A 16560-nucleotide genomic window follows, 5' to 3' on the forward strand; every position below is an offset into this window, starting at 1 on the left:
ACTGATTGCTTAGCTAAATCATCGAGCACATTGTTTTGGAGACGGGTGCAGTTTATATATGACCTGATTTATGGAACCACAATGGAATTTGAAATCTAACCTATGCATTTAGAAATATATCAAAAAATACATTTTATTAAAACCATAATTTTTTATATCTACAATATGTTACAAGTTGACATCTTTATAGTTTATATTTGTCACAGATTGGATGTCACTCTTTCTATTTCTTTATTCTGCTTCTTGTTTTTTCATACCGAACTTTCGCAACTAATTGCGGTATTGTAAAATCACTTAGCATTTCTTTAGCCTTTTCGTCTTTCTTAATTGTAAGAACAATATTTTCTTCTGTTATCAGTTTTTTACCACCAATTTCATTGGAAAATAATCTCTTGATTATTTTTGTATGTTCAATTGGAAAGACAGCTTTTCTCTTAGCTACAGGCTCATTTTTGTCTTCTTTCTGAGCATGCTCTCTTGATGTCATTTTTTGTAAATGATGCAATTTATCGTAAACTTGCTTTGCATTACGTCTCTTTAAAATTTCGTTTCCAGATATTACTTCTCGAATACGCGATTGACTCCACGACGTAATACCTTCTGTTTGAAATAAATTTTTCAATTCCTCTACTTCAGATAGTGTCCAAGACTTTTTTTTACAAGAATTGATGGGATCATCACTTGTTTCGTGATATTCATTATCCCCATCATCGAGACTGTCATTATCGATAAAAAGATCATCATCGGACATTCCTTTCCTTTTATCAGCTTTATATAAGTGTAAATTTTTTTCGGTGGAACTTTCATTGAGGAAATCAATTTCATTGTTTTGTGTTTTATTGCCAAATATTGCTGCTGAAACCAATTCTGAAGTGGCTGAGACTTCTTTTTTTGTTTGGTTTAAATAGTACCATTTCTCACCGGTACTTTGTTTGTGCTTCATTAATGTTGCAAGTTCTTCTTTAATGTCAGGATAGTTATCATAAAAAAAAGTTAATAAGCTCTTCCGAATTAAAGTGGCACTAACATTACCAATGATAACGTCGTCTGGTAAACATTTAGTGAAGTAAGAATTTAACTGGGTTGAGACTGCACCGGGTTCTAAACTGCAGCCTGACCATGAGATAAACATATTCTCCGATTTTCGTCCAGGGACACCATTTCTTATAATTTGATAAAATGAATCACACAAAAATTTTAATTCTGAATTAATTATGATTTGGCAAGGCCCATACTTTTTGTATGTCTTGTGTTTTCTTACTAATACTACATACATACCAGTTGGAGTAAAGGATCCTTTAACATACTCTTCCAATGTCATATTAGCAATAGCTCCTGATCTGGAAATATTGTCACATATTAATTTAAAAAAAATGCAATCTCTAGCATTTGTATACAAAGTGCGTGTTAATAAAAACTCACTAGGTTTAGAGGAATATTCGCAATATATTTCTCTGATTTTTTTGGCAACACTACTATTAAACTTGCTATCTAATATAGCCTTGAAATATTCTTTAGGGATCATTTTTTCACTGTTTTGAACTAAAACTTCAAACTGTCTCTCGTCTTCCTCAACTCTTAGTGACTGTCGCCATTTCGAAATTTCGTTCCGACACACATGCATTACGTCTGCCTCTAAGTGAGGTACGGGAACAACATTGGCTACATTAGGGGTTAGTTTAGAACGAATTAAAAAATCCATAAAATGACTGAGCGATAACAGATACGATCTCTTTGTTCCGGGTTCATACATCATATTTTGAGCATGAGAAAACCAAAGTGTTTGCAAACGCTGCAGGTCAAAAAACTTGGTATAGCATGGATCCCCATTCGGAGACAAGACCTCCATCATTCTCCTTACTTGAGCCACCTCATTTCCTGCAGATTTGGAGTCCTTATTTCCACCTGATCGGCTTTTTAAATAAAGACAAAATATATCAAGACAATCTTGAAAACTAGGGTCAGGGTTATCTTTGCAAGAAAGAACCTTTTCCACCTGTTCTTCAAAACAATTAGATGTAGATGGTTTCATGTTAAGATCATCGTTCTGAATGCATACAGTTCCAATGCTTTTACCTTCATATTCCGCAAATCTATGTTTTTCCACACGCTTAAATGGTATTGTTATTTTTATCTCATCTCCAAATACTTCTTTAAGTTGAAGCATTTCTCTATATTTTTCAGGATTATTTTTCAAATGATGTGGAGACTTGTAAAGGTGGTCATGAATTCTTTTGACCACAGCTTTGCACATGGGACAAATATACTTAACAGTTTTTGTTGTTGCTGATTTTATTGAATCAACACGAGTTTTTCTCAAGTCAAAAACACCTCTTGCTTGACGAGCATCCTCTTTTTTCATTTTATGTTTTGAAGACCGCAGATGTCTTGGGAGATCTATAACAAGTTTATTGCAAATAGGACATTTAACTTTATTGCGACATCCTTTTTCTGAATTTTTCTGAACTCGACTCTTTAAAGATTTCCACTCCTTGAACATCTGTAAAACAAACAACAATGATAATGGAAACACTAATAATATTCTTTTTCAGTCTCAAGAGCATAAAAAATGAATTTAAATGCAACTTATACAACAACTAAGAATGAAATGTAAATACACACTTTCTCTGCTTCAGAGACCATTCCACATTTCATAAAACCAGTTATCATGCTGCCAAATTTATTTTCTTCATTAGCTTGGAAAGCAACTTCACTTTCAACACTAGTGCAGTATATGTAAAATAGATTAGACTAAATAACTTTTAATTAAATTATTTTTTACAACTTATGTATGTCAAAAGTAATTACTTACTTTCAAAACTATGCTTAATACAATATATGTAAACATAAATATAAAACTATAGTTAATATAACATTTTTTATTACCTTGTAGTCATGCCATTTAATAATTGGTTTTGTGTAGACTGAAACAGGAAATTATATATATACATATATACATATATACATATATACATATATATATATATATATATATATATATATATATATATATATATATATATATATTATTTCTATATTGTTAAAGATATATTGTTAAAGTTTATATGTATACATATATACATAAATATATAGGAATATATATACACTTTAACAATATAGCTCCTGCAGCTAATTAAATAAAAAACTTACAAACTTTTTTCCAAATGCTTTGTAAACTGCTGTCATGTCAGACATTAAATCCTATTGAAAAAATAATGTTAGTGTTATATATAGCTTGATTTTCAGAATGCTAAGTTAATTGCAATAACTTAAGATTTGAATTGAAACAGCAAGTGGATTTGCTCACATGAATCAAAAGGTCATCACATTGGGATTTACTTGTCATTTGTGTTACTTCATTTGCCTTGCATAACAAAAAATATTCCATGAAAAAAGTAATTTAATGTAAAACAATTTAAAAACACATATAAATTGAGGAAAAATGACAGCAATATTTACTTTAAACAGAGTTAATTAAATATAATAGTTAAATTAGGTGCAATGGTTAAAATAACAGCTGAATAAGATTTTCTTAACTTTTTTAAATTAAAATTTTCAGATCATATTTTGAATAATGAACAAATAGTAAATCAATTGAAAAAATACTTTCTTCTTACTTTTATATTCACAACATTCAATAGCTAGTTAAAAATCTTTAAAAGTTATCTAACAGTAACATACATTAACTTCTGCAGTATCTACACTATCATTTGATGTGGGTCTTGATTCTGGTAACGCTTCCTAGATATAAATATTATGTAAATGCATTAAAAGGCATTTTATATGTAATGTAATTAATAAAATTTAGAATGAAATTAGAATTGACTAACTCCAAAAATTTACCTTATCAGCAGTTATTGTGTCAATATTAACAGAACTTTCAATGTTAAAATGAACACCATCAGTTAAACATGCCTAATACCAAAAACATACAATAAACAAAAGTAGGCAAGGCTGAAAAATTTATAAAATAACAATCAGGTTATAAAAACAGAGTAAAGATATAAACTATAATGCATAATTATATTTTTAGAGAATACCTCTATCAGCAAGTCATCAAGTAGACATTTGACTATGGTTTCCTATCAATAGTAATAGTAGTAAATATGCATTCTTGTAATATGCAAAGTAAATTATAAGACAATCATCTATTATACTTTGTTAAAATCACTAACCACAACTAAAATTAAATATTAGTTATCAACTTCTGTGAACTATCTTGTGTAGATATTCTACATAAGTTGATAATAAAAGGTAAAAAATCTTGAAGCTAAAAACATGTTAACACATAAATATACATACATACTAATAATAAATATGCAGTATAAACAAATATTTATAAATATTTAGAAACTTTTATAAATATAAATATGCAGTCAAATTTATTTTTTTTCAATTTTGATTGAGCCAGTTTTGACAAAAAATCACACAAAAATAAAATTGAATTTGAAAAATATTCTAAATTGTTTACATTGCACTCATCCTCTTCACATAAATTGATAAATTCAGGGATAATTTCATTTTGTGCCAGTTGCTAAATGATATAAAATATACAATTTAAAATTATTCTAAAATATAAGTATTTAAAAATCAAATCAAAAATCTTTTTTATAAAAATCTACCTTTTCATTAGTTACATCAAAATCTAGAGATTAACAAAAGGAAACATAGAAACAGAATTAAAACTTCACTATAAATATTTATAATTTACTAATTAGTAATATTTACTTATTTAATTACAATTATTCATGAAAATATTGGTGGGACCATCACAAATAAGACAAACATTTGTAAATTGACATACTTTTAGAGAAATTCTGTACATCTTTCTGGAAACACCTCAACATACGATTATTTTCTAAAAACAATTTATATATATAGTTTCTTTATTTCTTTTTTTATAAATGTATAATTTGATATAATATTTTTTTAATGTAATATTCTTATAACTAGCCATTAATTCACTGACAGAACATTGGTACGAATGATATATACATAAAACATTGGTAATGAGTGAGGCGTACTTGTAATTTTGGCTTTTTTTGCTTGTTTCATCACGTATTGTGAAAATGATTGGTCAATGTCTAGTATACATAAAAATAGCAAAATAATTTTGTATAATTAACTAAAACATAAATAACTTACAAATATATACAATGTGGGTATATTATATTTATGCATACAGTTGGAAGTAATCTTGTATTAATTGGACATGCAAAATCATATATATTTTATAAATTTATATCATTATACTATTTAATTACCAGAAGAATGATCACTTTCACTACCCTCAGATAAATTACTTAACAACTCATTTCTAAAAATAGTTTAAACAGTTGTTAGAAACACATCAATTTGGATAAAGAAGTAGAATTATCAGAATAGCACAATTCTAAATAAATAATATAAAACTACATCCTTACTTTTCTGTTATGTAAGAACTTAATAATACTTCAGCCTAATAATATAAAACTACATTCTTACTTTTCTGTTATGTAAGAACTTAAAAATACTTCAGCCTAATAATATAAAACTACATTGTTACTTTTCTGTTATATAAGTACTTAAAATACTTCAGCCTAATAATATAAAACTATATTGTTACTTTTCTGTTATGTAAGAACTTAATAATACTTTAGCCTAATATGATACAATAACTATTGACTGCTAACAATTATGCATTACTATATTATTTTAGTAAAATATATAATTTATAAAGAATAATACAAGAAACACAATAAATTCAAGTAAATAATAAAAATAGAAAAAAGCATACTTTAATTCTTGACATTTGTTCCACTTTCGCAAAAAGGTAAATAATAGCTTCAGGAACTAATACTTTAAAGACGTAATCATTATGCTGAAAGAAGAAAGAAAAAAATATATTTACAATTTAGAACATTAAAATTGTTATTTTTAAAATGTTTTATAATAATATATTTCTAAGAACTATTAATTTTATTTAAGAATCCAAAGGTTTTACCTTAATAAAATTGAATGAAAGAGCTAAAGCATTATAGAGATCATGAGTTTGATCATCAGATAATAAATCAATAAGTTCTTGGTGAACAAGGTTTCCTTTAAATAATGAATTTTACTAAGAATATCTAAAAGCACTTAAATGTAAATATAAATAATAATTTCAATGAAATATTTTATAATAAGATTAACTGTTATATTTTAAGTTAAAACTTAAACTTTAAAAAGTACTAAAGTAAATGTGTCTTTACTTTTTCCTAGGCCACCTCCTTTATACATATTGTGTCTGTAACTATAAAGCTATAAAATAAAAATTTAAAGTTTTACAGCATTTCATTTAAAAAGAATTAGTAAATATAACTTACTGACACACTGCTTTTACATGATATATATATATATATATATATATATATATATATATATATATATATATATATAAATGGATAAAAATTGTGTATACACAATAGTATGCAAATTACACATACTTGACCAGAAAAAATAGATGTTAGCAATTTTGAAGATGCAATATCCTTTATAGCTTCTGTTGTAAATTTCTGGAAAGCTAAAATTAAATTAAGCATTAAACACCATCACTGATTTACATGTATACTCACTGTTTACATATATGCATATGTTTGTTTATGTATATATATATATATATATATATATATATATATATATATATATATATATATATATATATATATATATATATATATATATATATATATATATATATATACATACCTTTGCCAATTAATTCATCCTTTTTGTAGTTGGAGAAACTGCATGAAGAATCTAAAAGAATTTATAAATATGTATAAATAAAAAACACTATCAATTGTAAGTAATGAACATTATTGTTTAAATTTTCCCACCTGCACATGCCTTACAGATAACATAATCATCACACCCCCCATAGTACACCTCCATAAAGTTCAATATCTAAATTCTTCTTGCAAAGTAAACACTTTTTCATTATTCAATATTCTCTATAACTTTAAATGAAAAAGTATCTACATATTCTAAAAAGAAAGTCTACGAAAAGAGATAACAAGCTAGCTACAAAAAACTTAGCAATGATACTGAAAGCAACCAACGTCTTAAGTGAACTTACGACACTGGTTGCTTTCAATATCATAAGAAAGTGATTGATAATAAACAGCCTTATAATACGAAAGAATTGATAAAAGTAACTTTAGAAAGACTTTTCTTAAGGATATAAGATTTCATAGATTTTCGCAAATGAATTTTTTCGCTTCACCGTTAGTTGCAATGGCGGTTAACAATGAGTGCATATACAGTTTATAAGTTACAATACCGAATTTCGATATATTTCGGGAAAAAATAAAAGTGGGGTGTTGCATTACCGAGTTGTGCTGTTACCTTACCGAATTTTAGCGTTGCAAAACCGAAATTGGCAGCATTAACGAACCTTTTAGGTTGCGTTACCGAAAATAAATATGTTCATCATCATCATCATCATCATCATCATCATCATCATCATCATCATCATCATCATCATCATCATCATCATCATCATCATCATCATCATCATCATCATCATTAATCATCGCATAATCTTCATCATTTGCTATTATAAACATGATTGCTTCGTAGAGTATAACTGTTTTTAGGATATTTTCCCATTGAATGAGTATTTGTTTTTCTCTTGATAATTTAATATTTTAAAAATATAACTGTTTCTTTCTTTTTTTTTAAATATATATTAGAAAAAACCTTGACAGAGCAACAACTTAATGACGTGATCGAATTTGAAGATGAATGTAAGTTGTTTCTCAAAAGATCAAAAGACAAGAAAGGGGAACTAAACTAATTAAACATCAACGGAAGTTTTTGTTTTAGTTTTGTGTAGCTTTTTTACTTTTTTAAAACGAATTTATACGAACGTAATTTTAATTTGAAATATTTCCATGTTTTTTATTCCGTTTCTCAATTTATTTTTTTTAATTTCTCTCATTAACTTACTTGACAAAAATTATTCATCGTTTTTTTATTTCTTTTTCTTCATTTTCGTGTTGCTTAAAGTTTTTCAATACTATTTTTAAATTTAAATATTTGCCTGTTTTAATTCTTTAACGCCCTATTTTTGTTTTTTACTTAATTTTGATAATTTTAGAAGTAATTTTAAGACTTAATCGATTTTTGATCGGCCTAATTTGACCTCTCATAAGGCGTAATTGATTTTTAATCGGCCTGATTTTTCCTTTTAAAATAAAAAAATGTTTGCCGATGCTAAGAATTTTTTTCTTTAAAAAGGTAAAGTTTAAAAATCGATTACGCCTTATGAGAGCACAAATCAGGCCAATTCTATGACCACTTCGTAGGCCATTGTTGATGAAAAAAAGGTGTTGGCTATGTGTAAAAGCTGTCCAAACAAATTCTTATCAGCATAAATTGACTATTGTAATTATTAATATTACTATTAATATTGCTGTACTAAATTAAATGCTAAAATATTTAAATTAACATAATAGACGTACTTTACATAATTATTTTAATACTACAATTGAACATTTTTTATGAATAGGCTAATAAGAATATGTTATATAACATTGTTATATGTTATATAATAACAAAAATCATTGAAAAATTATAGCAAAATATCTAATTTAAAAATCGATTGTTAAACTCTCACAAAATTACAAAATGGAAATAGAACTCTATTATTCTAAGGTCACGATCTGTAACTGCAGTAACACAAGTAAAAATAATTTATTTCATTTGATTTTTTAATCTTTTTTTTAGGAAAAGAAATGGAAAAAAAAAGATTTTTTGAAAAAAAAGATGGAATGCAAAAAGTTAAAATTTTGCAAGCGACAAACAAATTCGAAATACACCGACAATCACATAAACAGGAGATTGAAACAAGTGGGAAAAAGAATCACCAAGTGGGTGCTGACATAAAAACGAACCTAACAAATAAATTTTCTTTATCTTTAGGACGAAGACGTTGGTGGATTATGGATATCGAAGCGATACAAACGAAAAAAGATCACGCTTGCATTCGCCAGATGTCCATTACACGACTCTTCGATCCGTTCGAATGTGTTGTCAACGTACACGGGATACCTTGCATCGAGTATGAAGAATTATCAACAAAATATTAAAACTCATTTAAATATTGTTTTGATCATGTGCATAGATTATCGGATTATCCTCGTAAAAACAAAAACATAAACGTTGGTCACTGTCAGAGCGTTCAAACTTTTATAAAACAATATATTTCGAAGGACGATATCGTTTTCTGCAATTATTTCTTTTGTTATTTTGTAATTATCTTTATAAATTTTGTTGGAACGATTTATACAATTTTAAAAAGAAACTGAAGGATTTGAAATAAAAAAAAGAGTTTTAATATTTTTTAGAGTTTTAAAAGTTTTTAATAGTTTTAAAATTATTATATATATATATATATATATATATATATATATATATATATATATATATATATATATATATATATATATATATATATATATATATATATATATATATATATAATTTAGATTAGAAAAGAAATGTCGATTGAAGAAAAAATAGATAAAAAATGACCCCATGCAAATTCATTAAAATGTCACGTCTTGACATTAGAGATTTTCTCGAAAAAACAAAAATTCTTGATAAGGAAAATTTTGAGAAGTTTCAAGAAATTTTGAAAAAAGTGGCAAAAGCCGATGAACAGATTGACGATGAAGGTATACGAAGAAACATGTGGACCGAAAAAGAAATAAGAGACGAAGTGCAATTGGAAACGTTAAAAGGGTGGAGCGGATATTATAAAAATCGTTCAATCGAAGTCATGGAAAAAAACTTTCTGCTGGCACACGAAATGATCAAGAGCAAAGAGATTGAGATTTGTCCTGATCTTCAAGCACAATGGAGTTACATTTGGAACGTTTTAATCAAAATGAAAAAAGAACAAGAAAACAATGTCATCAACGATTTGATCACCATTGTTAAATACAAAGGGTTTGAACTTTATAAAACTGAAATGAAGAAAAAAAAACGCAAGAAAAACAAAGTTTGTTAGTGAAAAAAAAATGTTTGCTCATGATTTTTTTTAATGATTTTTTTTTTAAGAAGTAAAAAAACATATATGGAAGAAGAACCGATGGAAATTAACAACGAAACGATAATCGAAGAAGCGACATTTGAAGAACCGACGGAAATTGACAAATGATGGAAAAAATCGATACAAAACTGACGTCTGCAAAAATCAAGTTTATGTGTCGATACGACATAGCGGACTTGCTCGATAAAGCCGGAATTTTGAACAAAGAACATTTTGAAAAATTTTGTCGTTTGACAACAAGCGTGTTTCAAAATCGCGAAATTTTGGATTTCAAAGGTTATCGAAGAAACGTAAAAACCGTCTTTGAAATCGAACAAGTGCAACTTCAAGTGTTAAAAATATGGAGCGGATATTACCGATATTAATTCGATGCATCGAATCGTTTGCCGAAATATCACCCACACGTTACAGAAATGTTAAAAAGCGAAACGATCGAAATTTGTTCCGATGCGCAAACTCGATGGTTTGTCATTTCGAATACGTTGTCGAGAATGAAACGCAGTTTTTATCATCGTCGTTTTGAAAACGTTGGCAAACATGAACGAGATTATTCTCGTCGTTTGCAAATAGAAACGATCAACGATTTGTTTATCATTCTTAAATTTTGAAAAATTAGATTTGAAACAAACGAAGACGATTGTTAAAAACAATATCTTTTTTTTTTACTTTACAAAGAAAAAAAAAGTTTTTTTTACATTCTGGACTTGATCTTTTTATAAATGTATCTTCCTAACAAAGCTCCACTGATCAAAGGTAAAACGGGTAAGCCGCCTCGTTGCTTTTTTATTTTTTGTTTTTTGCGTTTTTTCAATTCCTTGTTAATAGCTCGATGAATGATTTGACGAATCTTTTTTTTTCCCAGTTTTTTTTTTCCCTCGATATTCTCTCAAATAGTTTCTGTCGCTGTTTCCACCGCGATAAGCACGAAACAAGTGGATACCGTTTCCTCGGTAAGTCAACACTCTTTCGTTCATTTTTTTTTTTCTTTTATTTAAAGCGCGACGCGATTTAAATAGTTTTTTTGGTAATCTTCGTAATTGTCAAAATAACGATCTTAATCGTTCAATGTAACGGGGGTACAAATCCTCTCTGCGATCGTCGAATATTTTTTTGCTAACTTTATGCTCGACAAAATAACGATGCGTGGGCGCGTAAAAATTGTTGACTTGATCTTTGGTTGCCAAGACCTTGATGATTTTTGGGTAGAAGGTTTGCTAAACGTGTCTTGATCGAGATTTTTCCAACGTCTTCGATAGCACAGCGTTCCAACCGGCAAAGGTTTTAGAATTTCTTTTTTTTCCTTGACGAACCTTCCAATGTTGTTGTATTTCCATTGCGCTTTGCTTTTTTTCTGCGTTGCCAAACAATCTTTGATTCTAATAACGCTAGCTTCGTCGCATTTTTCGTCCAGCTGATCGGGAGTGAAACCGCTGTACGAACACTGAGTCGAATTGATGACGTCTTGCAAGCCTTTGATGTAAACGTCCCAATTTTTTTTCGCGGTGAGCTGTTCGCTCATTTTCAAACGTCTGACGAGAGTTTTTAAAGTGTATATGGCTCTTTCGGCTCGATACGCGTGACCCGTTTTGCTGGAAAAATGAACGACATTGTTTTCATTGCACCATTTTTCAAAAGAAGAATTGAAAAATTTACCTCCCTTGTCCGTTTGAAGATGAACGCGTTTGTCAAAGACTCTGTCGACGCTATCGAACACGCTTTTGAATGCTTTTGTGACTGTGAGCGGTTTTTTGTTTAGACAGCTCCGCAAGTAGATTTTTCTTGAAACGCCATCAATCACTATCAAACAGTATTTAGGTCTAAATACTGTTTGATAGTGATTGATGGCGTTTCAAGAAAAATCAATATTTAGGTCTAAATACTGTTTGATAGTGACTGAGTTTCGTTTTCTAACGAATCTATTTCGAACAAACGAAAAATTTTTTCCAAATTCGTTTCGAAACATGGCGTGAACCGAAGAATAGGCGTTAAACGCCACCACCAGCTTGTAATGCCCTTGTAAGTTTTGCTACTGATTCGAATGATGAGGAACGCTGTGAGAAATGGTCATGGTGCCCAAGCCGTGATGCGAACCGCTCGAACAAAAAGTCAAATACTATTCGCTTTTTAAACACAGAGGACTGATGTCGTCAAAGAGCACCAGCGTTTTGATTTGTCTCTTTTTGTTGTTTTGTACGCCAAAAGCCTCCAAGCTCAACAACGAAACGCGCAATATTTCTTGGTTCAAACCTTCCACGCTGTCCACGATCGTCAAATACCCCGCTCGAACGCGATTGTGATCCGAAGTCGTGATTGATCTCCAAGCTTCGAGCTGCAGCGGTGATGTCTGTCTGCTTTGCAACGCGAAAAGCATTTCGGCGTCCGGAAACTTGGCGGCTTTGAACAGGTTCAAGGCAAGAGTAATTTGCCCGCAATTGGTGGGTCAAACCAAAATGCTGTTTTCGGGATAAGCTTCCAAACAAGGCCCAAAAATGTCGTGTTTGGATTTTTTGTCGCATTCAAACGGCAGCAACGGCAGCGGGTTTTTGTCGGTGTAGCACAGATCGAATCCTTTTTCTTTCAACAAACGAAGCAAAAAGTCTTCTTTTTTTTCTTCTGTTTCTTCTTCGTCGTCGTTATCGTCGTTGTTGTTCGATTCTGATCTTACGTTTTCCAAGGTTTGGTCTCTTTCTCGAATCCTTCGGATCATTTCTTGCGTCATGTCATTCATCATTTTTTTTTTCTCGCGCATGCAAACTCTTTTATAGTCCCATTTTTTTAAAATGAGGAACGGTGTGATGTTCGATCATGCGTTCGATCATGCACCTTGACAAAGTTCATTTCTTTCCACGTTTCGCTTTTGAAGCAATACTTCTCCACTCACCGTCGGGATTTGCAAAAAATCGCCCGAAACGATCGTCTGCACGCCGCCAAAGGCTCGTTCGTTCTTTTTCGCCGTCTTTACTGCGCGGTTCAGCTCGTCCAAATAGTCCGAATCCAACATGCTGATTTCGTCCACGAACAACACTTCGACGTTTCGCTCATCTTTTTTCCACCACCGCCGAGTCCGATTCCGCCTAACGAAATCAGCGTCGTTCCGTTGTCGATCAAGCTGGCCGCAATTCCCGTGGTGGCCGTCATTCGACACTTTGCGCCCGAAGAAACCAAATACCGATAGCATTTGCGAAGTAAATAGCTCTTACCACATCCGGCGCTTCCTGTCAAAAAAACGTTTTTCTTTGCGTCCACGTTGTTCATAAACATCGATTCTTCTTCTTCTCCTCTTCCTTCTTCTTCTCTTTCCATTTGTAATTAAAAAAAAAAAACATTTATATTTAGCGCAGTTTTATAGGCGTTCGTGTTGTTTCAGCTGTGCAAATTTTCGTTGTTATCTGCTCTTGTTTGTTGATTCGTCGTCTTGGTAATGTATGACGTAACGAACATCTGCTCGTGTTTATTGACACGTTGGTTTAGAAACGGAAAAAATATTTGTTCACAGTTTGAACTTTTAGCCATTCACGATTTAAAAAAAGCCCCGTTTTTATTAAAAACACATCAGTTTGTTTGAACAGCTGTTTCAACGTTTCAAACATATATAAACTTGCACTTTTGTTTCAAAAAAATCATTCAAACATATCAAAAAAGAAGAAGAAGCACCACATCAAAAAGAAAAAGAAGAAAAACAAAATAGCCGGTCAAAAGAAATTCGGTTATCCAACTTGTCAGAAGCCACGTGCTATATGGTTTCCAACGTGGACAAAGTTGTTAACGACTCTGCAAACGGTGGAGGTTACGTTCAAGCCCACGTCGTTCCTCTCTTTCAACTCGACATTCTTTTGTTGAGCAAAGTCTACACTACCGTCGATCCTAGTTTTTACAGCAAACCCGTCAGAGTCAACTTGCCTTTAAAAAACAATCGACTATGGACCACCATCAAAATCACCATGCCCTCGTATTCGTTGATGAAATTTAAAAAGGCCGTCGAAAACCACTTGCTCTTTTTCAGAGCGGAGAAAAAGTTTTCTCACGAGGATCCCTCTGTCAAACGAAGCATGCTGTTGAACAACAACAAGTAAAGGTCTTATGAGATTCGAGAAGAATGGGATTTCTTTTGTGTGCAGCTCGTCGATCCTTCGAACGCCAAAACGATGCAAAAAGTCATCAACGAATGTGTGATTTTTCAAAACGGCGTTTGGGAATGCGAACTCGTTGAAAATCCTTGGAAAGCTAAAAAGATGTGGAACCAAAAGTTTACCGTTCGCGATGTATCTGCTTTAGAACTTTACGAATGGTTTAAACGAGAACAAAGATTTAGAAACGAATGTGACATTGAAGAAGAACGCTTTCAAAAATTGCAACTCATTGGTCGATACGACATTTGTGCAAAAAACGATTTTGTTTTTTAGATGGAAAAAAAGAAACCACCTCCTTTAGTTTTGCAAACACCGCCACCACCCGCTGTCGATCCTTACTGGTTAAAAGAAAAAGGTTTAAACTTGAAAGAAAGATTAAACATTTTAAAAGAACGTCTGAAAAAAATGCAATTTTTTTTCTTTTTAGCAATAATAAAAAAATGGAACACACCTTTTGTGCGTTTTTCAATGTCATTGCCACGCGAATAGGAAAAGAATGGAAAAAGATGGGAAGAGAATTAAAATTGCAAGATTCGATTTTAGACGCCATCGATTACAATTACGAATGAGAAAAGTCGTATGAAAAATGCTATAAAACAATGAAACGTTGGCTCCAACAAAAAGGCTACAGCGATCAAGGTTGGTTCGCTCGTGATGAAAATTGGTTCGAAGAATGGTGTCGAATCTTTGACAAAATCGAACGAAACGACCTTTGTAATGTTTTAATTCAATTTAAATAAAAAATATGTATTTTTTTTAATCAAACAAAACTGATAAAAAAATGGACAAAACTTTGAGAGAAGAAATAAACGAAGCTTTTGAAAAGACAATGTTAATCGGTTAAATCAAAAACGAAATTAATGAAAACGTCGACGTAAAAAGCTTCTGCTGTAAATGCTGCTGCAACAAATTTTGGAAAAGTTATTGGAAACATTGTTATTAAAAAATAGTTTTTAACGTGTTAATATAATAATTCATGTTTGAAAAATACTTTTTTTTTTACTTCAGAAAAAAAAAGCAAAGACACAATTAGAAAAAATACAAAATCTTCTGACAACGATCAAGGTAGACGTCAGAGTTATCAACTGGAAAAGAGGAAACGAATAAGATCACAATTCGCTTGTAGATTCTAGAATTAAAGACATGCTCGAAAATTTATACAAATCAGAAACAAAAATCACTAAATTGAGATGCGAAGAAGCACATCAACCCGTTCTTTCGTCGTTGTTAAAAGCGAGTAATCAATCCTCCATCCTTTGTTTGAAACGGTTTCAAAGGTTAAAAAGAAGAATGAACGCTGCATTTTCTTTTAAAACAGCATCACACGTTACCTGTTTTGTTTGCGAAGTATTCTTGGAAAAAAACTCAAAGTATAGTTACAAGAAGTGCAACGTTTGCCGTGTTGTAATTTGTAACTCGTGCGAACCCAAACACTTGCGAACTCACGTCAAACTCAGAAACACGGACGTAACATTCGTCGATTTTTCCATTTTTAATCAGCAATTAAACAAATAACTTTTTTTTTCACTGTCTAAAATTCGTTGTCTTTTTAGTCGGGAATGTTCTTTTAGGTGTCGGTGCTATTGTGGCAATCCAATCAATGGCAAATTGTAACTATTGCGTTTTTTCTCTTCCAAAATACACCGCAAAAAAAAAAACGATGACAAGAAACGCAATCAAATTAGCCGTTTTGTTTTGTTTTACGACATCAACAATTTGTTTGAGGCAGCTTTTTCTTTCCGTGTTTTCCATATATTTTTGTTCTTTTTTTTTTTTTTTTTGCAAATAAACTTATAAATATATTTTTTAATCATAGCATTTTTAAACGGTGTAAGGTGTTATTTTTAAATGAATTCTAAAAAAATATGCAACCATTGCTGTGTACAATTCGATCCTTACGACTACAAAGAATTGGAGATTGTATGAAAATTCAAACATCATTACTTGTTTCTTTTATCGATCAACGCAAAAGAAGAACTCCTCTCGATCGAAGAAACAAACAAACTTTTAAACGATGCAAACATCGAACAAAACACGAACATAGGTGAAAAAGAAATCACTAGCGCTATCGTTCTATTCTTCAAAACTTCCAAAAACAAAGTAGATTAGTCGATTGGTTGAGATGTTGCGCATATCTTTGGGGTGCATCGAACGAAATCAAACACCGATTCGACTTTTTGTTTGCACGCGTTCAAAATAAGACGAGTTTGTTGAAAGTCAAAACGTTGATGACAATTTTAAACCAGTGCGTGTTTGGATTGCAAATGTTAACTTCAATCTTTAATAAACCAATAATCGTAATGAATCGGTTTTATTCTTTTGAGGCGTCTTTTTTCCGCTTTTTTCTTCCACCAT

General features: G+C 30.7%; 1 protein-coding gene across 6 annotated transcripts; it reads right to left on the reverse strand.

Annotated features, from left to right (window-relative positions):
* Positions 1-131: 131 nt before the first annotated feature.
* On the reverse strand, positions 132-7030 carry LOC145183140 (uncharacterized). Of its 6 annotated transcripts, XM_090085667.1 has the most exons (20): positions 6858-7030; positions 6727-6777; positions 6465-6541; positions 6231-6279; positions 5984-6078; positions 5777-5860; positions 5424-5458; positions 5265-5317; positions 5025-5084; positions 4805-4858; positions 4623-4645; positions 4472-4534; positions 4041-4082; positions 3844-3915; positions 3682-3741; positions 3308-3364; positions 3151-3201; positions 2887-2924; positions 2623-2722; positions 132-2500 (listed from the first exon to the last, which is right to left on the reverse strand). In XM_090085667.1, exons 1-20 carry the CDS (start codon positions 6910-6912, stop codon positions 224-226), a joined length of 3396 nt encoding a protein of 1131 aa, XP_089941793.1. In that variant the 5' UTR covers positions 6913-7030; the 3' UTR covers positions 132-223. The 6 variants fall into 6 exon arrangements, with proteins under 6 accessions (XP_089941793.1, XP_089941796.1, XP_089941794.1 ...); XM_090085670.1 differs by lacking the exons at positions 5265-5317; positions 5424-5458 and having other exon boundaries at positions 3618-3741; positions 6858-7006; XM_090085668.1 differs by lacking the exons at positions 5265-5317; positions 5424-5458 and having other exon boundaries at positions 6858-6980.
* Between the last annotated feature and the right edge of the window lie 9530 nt (positions 7031-16560).

Source organism: Hydra viridissima, unplaced genomic scaffold, assembly GCF_058129835.1.
Source record: "Hydra viridissima isolate aposymbiotic clone 2 unplaced genomic scaffold, HvirCarnegie_v1 scaffold_4, whole genome shotgun sequence".
NCBI lineage: Eukaryota > Metazoa > Cnidaria > Hydrozoa > Anthoathecata > Hydridae > Hydra > Hydra viridissima.

Excerpts from the sequence above, each read along its gene's own strand:
- LOC145183140 (XM_090085667.1), bottom strand. The coding sequence starts at position 6,912 with ATGGAGGTGTACTATGGGGGGTGTGATGATTATGTTATCTGTAAGGCA. Across the intron at positions 5,085-5,264 it reads TGAAAGTGATCATTCTTCTG|ACATTGACCAATCATTTTCA; the intron begins GTAATTAAATAG and ends TATGTATACTAG. Across the intron at positions 3,916-4,040 it reads TTGATGACTTGCTGATAGAG|GCATGTTTAACTGATGGTGT; the intron begins GTATTCTCTAAA and ends TTTTGGTATTAG.